Source organism: Bison bison, unplaced genomic scaffold, assembly GCF_000754665.1.
Source record: "Bison bison bison isolate TAMUID 2011002044 unplaced genomic scaffold, Bison_UMD1.0 scf7180017864172, whole genome shotgun sequence".
NCBI lineage: Eukaryota > Metazoa > Chordata > Mammalia > Artiodactyla > Bovidae > Bison > Bison bison.
In genome coordinates this window covers 83890-91721 of record NW_011494744.1, presented here as the reverse complement: position 1 = coordinate 91721, position 7832 = coordinate 83890, and the positions used below count along the sequence as shown (strand labels likewise).

The 7832-nt window shown below is 39.0% G+C and overlaps 1 protein-coding gene across 1 annotated transcript in view; it reads left to right on the top strand.

Annotated features, from left to right (window-relative positions):
* The window catches only part of LOC104990181 (cytochrome P450 2C42-like), a 29475-nt gene extending 22017 nt beyond the window's left edge, over positions 1-7458 (top strand). The window contains exons 7-9 of the mRNA XM_010842158.1: positions 1072-1259; positions 6050-6191; positions 6920-7458. Of these exons, the coding sequence (XP_010840460.1) occupies positions 1072-1259; positions 6050-6191; positions 6920-7101 (512 nt within the window). The 3' untranslated portion in view covers positions 7102-7458. The remainder of the gene's footprint in view (positions 1-1071; positions 1260-6049; positions 6192-6919) is intronic.
* The last annotated feature ends 374 nt before the right edge of the window (positions 7459-7832 follow it).

Sequence of the window (7832 nt, the reverse complement as noted above, 5' to 3'; positions counted from 1 at the left end):
AGTACATCATGAGAAATGCTGGGCTGGAAGAAGCACAAGCTGGACTCAAGATTGCTGGGATAAATATCAATAACCTCAGATATGCAGATGATACCACCCTTATGGCAGAAAGTGAAGAGGAACTAAAAAGCCTCTTGATGAAAGTGAAAGAGGAGAGTGAAAAAGTTGGCTTAAAGCTTAACATTCAGAAAACTAAGATCATGGCATCCAGTCCCATCACTTCACGGCAAATAGATGGGGAAACAGTAGAAACAGTGTCAGACTTCATTCTTTTGGGCTCCAAAATCACTGCAGATGGTGACTGCAGCCATGAAATTGAAAGACACGTACTCCTTGGAAGGAAAGTTATGACCAACCTAGATAGCATATTCAAAAGCAGAGACATAAATTCGCCAACAAAGTCCATCTAGTCAAGGCTATGGTTTTTCCAGTGGTCATGCATAGATGTGAGAGTTGGACTGTGAAGAAAGCTGAGCGCCAAAGAATTGATGCTTTGAGCTGTGGTGTTGGAGAAGACTCTTGAGAGTCCCTTGAACTGCAAGGAGATCCAACCAGTCCATTCTAAAGGAGTTCAGTCCTGGGTGTTCTTTGGAAGGAGTGATGCTGAGGCTGAAACTCCAGTACTTTGGCCACCTCATGCGAAGAGTTGACTCATTGGAAAAGACTCTGATGCTGGGAGGGATTGGGGGCAGGAGGAGAAAGGAATGACAGAGGATGAGATGGCTGTACGGCATCACCAACTCGATGGACATGAGTTTGAGTGAACTCCGGGGCTTGGTGGTGGACAGGAATGCCTGACGTGCTGCAATTCATGGGGTCGCAAAGAACTGGACATGGCTGAGCGACTGAACTGAACTGAACTGATAGATGCTTAAGCCAGGCTTGTAAGAGACTTTTATGTGTCTGTATTATGGCCATTATCTCTCTATGTTTAGTTCTACTTATGGTCATACAGTTTTTGTGTATAATGATACTGGGACACCATCATAGTGCTCATGCATCCCTGAATTGGTATGGAATGTGGTGTGAATTTTCCTCTTTCTCCATCAGTCTTCCTTACCTTCCTTTCAGCTAAGGTCCAGGAAGAAATTGACCATGTCATTGGCAGACACCGGAGCCCCTGCATGCAGGACAAGAGCCACATGCCCTACACAGATGCTGTGGTCCACGAGATCCAGAGATACATTGACCTGGTCCCCACCAACCTGCCCCATGAGGTGACCTGTGACATTAAATTCAGAAACTACCTCATCCCAAAGGTAGGATTGGTTTCTTTTACTGACCTCATTGGTCTTGAAGTTCTCATTTACACAGTATGGGTGCAACCCTTGATGAACACAAGGTGAGAGAGTAAAAATAGCCATGTGTGTTGTGGATTGATGGGTTGTGTGTTGTTTCCAGTTTAGTCTATAAAGCTTTATAATGGATTTTGACAGGTAGCAGTGCAAGACTTCCAAATTTGTTCTGCTTCTTTTATGTTGTTGGGCTAACAATAGCTGTCCACATTTCCAAATGAACATTAGTATCAATTTGTTGATTTACCAGAACACTCTGCTGGGATTTTTTTTATCAGAGTGACATGCTAGATCAGTTTGGAAAGACTTAATATCATGACACATTGAATTTTTCATTTATTGGATATGATATAGTCTTTCTATTTTAAAGGGCTTTCTTTAATTTTTTCAATAATTTTTTCAGGCAGTGGTTTACATATTTTTTTGTCTTGCCAAGGTGGTTATTGTTGTTGTTATAAGCATTTTAAAATGCATTTTCCATTTTATGTGGAAGATCAAAATATAATTGATTTTATCATTTTGATGACCTTATATGTAACAACCTTGCTAAATTTAATGTAATTTTGAAAATGTCTCTAGTTAATAGCAATTTCCATATACATTATCCTGCTATCTGGGTTAATTTCTTCATGTCATCCTTGTATCATCTCTGATATGAAAGAAAGTGGAAGTTAACATCTCACTATTAGGAATAATGTTTTATGTATATTTTGTTAGATTTTTTTTTAATCAGATTAGGGAAGTTTCCCTGGGCTCAGTGATAAAAGAATTCACCTGCCAATACAGGAGATGCAGGAGATACCATTTCAATCCCTGACTCAGGAAGATCTCCTGGAGAAGGAAATGGCAACCCATTCCAGTATTCTTGCCTGAAAAATCCCATGGACAGTGGAGGCTGGTGGGCTACAGTCCATGGGGTCAAAAAGAGTCGGACATGACTGAGCAGGAGCATGGACAACATATTCAATAGACCATAGCAGGATCTTTTACTTAATACAGAATTCAAGTTAAATGATTTATAAAACAGAATGACTTCACTATATGGCAATATGTGAAAATTTCTTCCATTAATAAATGCTTATCTATCCATATCCAACTATCCATCAAAAGCTCCCTACTTCAGTATGCATACCTCAATAACAGTGATTATTGGACGCAGAGGAATAATACCATTTGTGCACAGGACTTATCCCTGAAACAATAATATTATTTAATGTACAAGTTATACTTAAAATGTCCTAATTTTCTTTTTTTAATATAAATTTATTTATTTTAATTGGAGGCTTATTACAATATTGTATTGGTTTTGCCATACATCAGCATGAATCCGCCACAGGTGTGCACGTGTTCCCCATCCTGACCTCCCCTCCCACCTCCCTCCCATACCATCCCTCTGGGTCATCCCAGTGCACCAGCCCCAAGCATCCTGTATCATGCATCGAACCTGGACTGGCGATTCGTTTCACATATGATATAATACATGTTTCAATGCCATTCTTCCATATCATCCCACCCTCTCCCTCTCCCTCTCCCACAGAGTCCAAAAGACTGTTCTATACATCTGTGTGTCTTTTGCTGTCTTGCATACAGGGTTATCGTTACAATCTTTCTAAATTCCATATATATGTGTTAGTATACTGTATTGGTGTTTTTCTTTCTGGCGTACTTCACTCTGTGTAATAGGCTCCAGTTTCATTCACCTCATTAGAACTGATTCAAATGTATTCTTTTTAATGGCTGAATAATACTCCATTGTGTATATGTACCACAGCTTTCTTATCCATTCGTCTGCTGATGGACACCTAGGTTGCTTCCAAGTGCTGGCTATTATAGACAGTGCTGCGATGAACATTGGGGTACACGTGTCTCTTTCCCTTCTGGTTTCCTCAGTGTGTATGTCCAGCAGTGGGATTGCTGGGTCATATGGCAGTTCTATTTCCAGTTCTTTAAGGAATCTCCACACTGTTCTCCATAGTGGCTGTACTAGTTTGCATTCCCACCAACAGTGTACAAGGTTCTCATTTATCCACATCCTTGCCAACTCTAGTTATCTCCTGTAATGACCATTCTAACAGGTATGAGGTGATACCTCACAGTGATTTTGATGTTAATGTCCCTGATGATGAGTGATGTTGAGCACCTTTTCATGTATTTGTTAGCCATCTGTATGTCTTCTTTGGAGAAATGTCTGTTTAGTTCTTTGGCCCACTGTTTGATTGGGTCATTAATTTTTCTGGAATTGAGCTTCAGGAGTTTCTTGTATATTTTTGAGGTTAATTCTTTGTCGGTTGCTTCATTTGCTATTATTTTCTCCCATTCTGAAGGCTGTCTTTTCACCTTACTTATAGTTTCTTTTGTTGTGCAGAAACTTTTAATTTTAATTCAGTCCCATTTGTATATTTTTGCTTTTATTTCCAGTATTCTGGGAGATGTGTCATAGAGAATCCTACTGTGTTTTATGTCAGAGAGTGTTTTGCTATATGTTTTCCTCTAGGAGTTTAATAGTTTCTGGTCTTACATTTAGATCTTTAATCCATTTTGAGTTTATTTTTGTGTATGGTGTTAGAAATCGAAAGAGACACTTGTGCCCCAATGTTCATCTCAGCATTGTTTATAATAGCCAGCACTTAGAAGCAACCTAGATGTCCATCAGCAGATGAATGGATAAGAAAGCTGTGGTACATATACACAATGGAATATTAATCAACCATTAAAAAGAATACATTTGAATCGGTTCTAATGAGGTGAATGAAACTGGAGCCTATTATACAGAGTGAAGTAAGCCAGAAAGAAAAACACCAATACAGTATACTAAAACATATATATGGAATTTAGAAAGATGGTAACGACAACCCTGTATGTGAGACAGCAAAAGACACACAGATGTATAGAACAGTCTTTTGGACTCTGTGGGAGAGGGAGGGGGGGATGATTTGGGAGAATGGCATTAAAACATGTATAATATCATATAAGAAACTAATCGCCAGTCCAGGTTCGATGCAGGATACAGGAAGTTTGGGGCTGGTGCACTGGGGTGACCCAGAGGGATGGTATTGGGAAGCAGGTGGGAAGGGGGTTCAGGATGGGGAACATGTGTATACCCGTGGCAGATGCATGTTGATGTATGGCAAAACCAATACAATATTGTAAAGTAAAAATAAAATAAAATAATAATAATAAAAGAAAGCTGTGGTACATATACACAATGGAATATTAATCAACCATTAAAAAGAGTACATTTGAATCAGTTCTAATGAGGTGGATGAAACTGGAGCCTATTATACAGAGTGAAGTAAGCCAGAAAGAAAAACACCAATACAGTATACTAACGCATATATATGGAATTTAGAAAGAAGGTAATGATAACCCTGTATGTGAGACAGCAAAAGAGACACAGATGTATTGAATAGTCTTTTGGACTCTGTGGGAGAGGGCGAGGGTGGGATGATACGGGAGAATGGTATCGAAACATGTAAAATATCATATGTGAAATGAATCGCCAGTCCAGGTTTGATGCATGATACAGGATTCTCGGGGCTGGTGCACTGGGGTGACCCAGAGGGATGGTATTGGGAGGCAGGTGGGAAGGGGGTTCAGGATGGGGAACACATGTACACTCATGGCAGATTCAAGTCAATGTATGGCAAAAATGTATGGCAATGTATGGGAAAACCAATACAATATTGTAAAGTAAAATAAATTAATTAAATTTCAAAAAATAAATAAAGTAAAGCAGCTGGTGTGGTCAGATACCACTGTCCAAATGTGATAAGCAGAATGGTTCATAAGGTCTGGCACCCCAGAATCCATGTACCTAGTATTTCAGAGGCTGTTCACTTAGCAGCATCATTGCCACTAGTCTTAAATGTATTCTTCTTTATAACTTGTTCTTTCTTCCTCAAAATGTCACTGCCCTTCTTTGGTCTGAGGATTCTTCATTATTTTTTTTTTTCCTTTTTTTTTTTTTTTTTTTTTTACCATGGGAAAAAAATCACTAACTTTACTTGCAATCAGGGAAATAGAAGAGATCATTTTACATGTCTCAGATTGGCAAAAATGAAAGCTTAATAACAATCAGCATTGGTAAAAGCCGGGCAAATGGGTGCTTTCAGACATTTTTGGTTGGAGTGTAAAATGATACAACTTTTAAGAGGGCAATTTGACAATATGTATCATACAATTTTTACACTTTAAATTCTTTAATCCATCTCTCAATTCTAAGTATCCTAGAGAAATAGTACACACATGCACACAAACACATTCTTGAACTGCTGTTCCAGTTTTTTTATATAAAACAGAGGTATTTTTTTGTTGTGTATTTCCAAATGGGTGAACAGTAGAGGTTTTGTTTTTGGTGATCATTTACTTACCTTTGTGATTTATTCATAATTTATTGTCTTGAGATGTTAAAAAAATTATTGCTTTCTTTTTTTTTTTTTTAATTTTATTTTTAAACTTTACATAATTGTATTAGTTTTGCCAAATATCAAAATGAATCCACCACAGTTATACATGTGTTCCCCATCCCGAACCCTCCTCCCTCCTCCCTCCCCATACCATCCCTCTGGGCCGTCCCAGTACACCAGCCCCAAGCATCCAGCGTCATGCATCGAACCTGGACTGGCAACTCGTTTCCTACATGATATTTTACATGTTTCATTATTGATCACAAGATTGGACTAAATGATTTGAGGCAGTTCTTCCAGCTCTGTGACTTTTTCATAGTTCAGTTTATCTTCATCTGTTCTTTCCAGGGCACAGGTATATTAACATCACTGACTTCTGTGCTATATGATGACAAAGAATTTCCCAACCCAGAGGTGTTTGACCCTGGCCACTTTCTGGATGAGAGTGGCAACTTTAGGAAGAGTGACCATTTCATGGCTTTCTCAACAGGTAATATTTTTTTTTTTCTCCATTCAGTACTTTAGAGGACAGGATACCTTCTAAGGATCAGTTGGGAGTTACAAAGTACCTACCCTGGGGCTGGTAGAAATGCTCTTTGTCCATGATGAGGGGTAGCAGCCCAATAACTATGCTCTTTCCGTCCCCATGAAACATCCTCATTATTGGGCTAGATTACTGAAACTTTGGAGAGGTGACCCAGTTCTTTCCATTTAGAAATAAAACTTGAGCTGGGAACTGAAAATACCAGAGAACTACATCTTAGCCAAAAAAAAAAAATGTGTGTTATAAAACTTGAAACTTAAAGGTGTGTTGGAGTTTGATGAAGAGTAGGTATACTTAGAGCAGAGAACAGAGGCTGTGAAGAATGAAAAGAAACATGTGGGACTACTAGACTAGGATCAGAAAATACAGCCAGTATACGTGGCTTTCTAGAAAAAGATGGGTAGAAATTTGAAAATATGAAATTGCAGTTATAATGCATGAATAATTTAATGAAGTGTTTGGAATAGTCAGTAAATATTTCTTGAAGGAATGATATTTATTATGATAAGATGTTAGGTGGATAGCATATGTGTTCACCCTTTTCCCATCTGTCTATCCAGCCATTCCATCCATCCATTCAAACATTCATCAAATGGCTACTACATAGTCTCTTTTCTGACAGCCAGAAAGACAGAGTTCAAGGAGTATGTACCCTCTGTGTTTGTTGTTTCCAGGGAAACGGATTTGTGTGGGAGAGGGCCTGGCCCGCATGGAGCTGTTTTTATTCCTGACCACCATTTTACAAAACTTTACCTTGAAATCTGTGGTTGACCCAAAGGACCTCGACACCACCCCAGTTGTCAATGGCTTACTTTCTGTGCCACCTTTTTACCAGCTCTGTTTCATTCCTGTATGAGGAATGTTAGATCCTCTCGTTTCTTCAGTGATGTTGTCTTCAACTCCCTCTCATCTGCGGCATTGTTCACCTGCTTCCCATCATCTTTTCTGAGAGTGCCTGCTCTGACCTCTCTTCATTTATCGTGTAATTTCACTACAGAAATGTATCTGCTGTTCTTCATACTCTGTAACATCTATATTGGCCTCCAGATATGCAAATAATTACATAATATTGAGTAGTTCTGTGTGCATAGTACTATGCGCTCCACACAATATAGAACAGGATGATCACTGTGTACAATACAGAGCTATTTCTGATATGCATATTCCTAATAAAACACATAATTTGATAAGCCAGTTTTCAAGCTTTCCTTCTTTTGTACATATTGCATATAAGGGAGGAAAGAAAAAAGGCAAAGATGTCACATGGTTCTCATATGCACAGAGAAGGACAGAGGGAATGGGAGTAGAAAAGCTCCCTGGGCTGCATGTTAAAATGAGTTACCTAAGTTTTGGATTTGAAGGTGGAGAAATTGTTTTCAGGAGCAGTTTCATCCTGTAGGAAATATTGAGATCAGTGATGGTTTTTGTTTAATTGCTCAGTCATGTCCAACTCTTCTGTGATCCCATAGCTTGTCGCCCACCAGGCTCCCCTGTCCATGGGATTTCTCAGGCCAGAATCTGGAGTAGGTTGCCCTGCCCTCCTCCAGGGGAATCTTCCCAACCCAGAGATTGAGCCTATACCTTTTA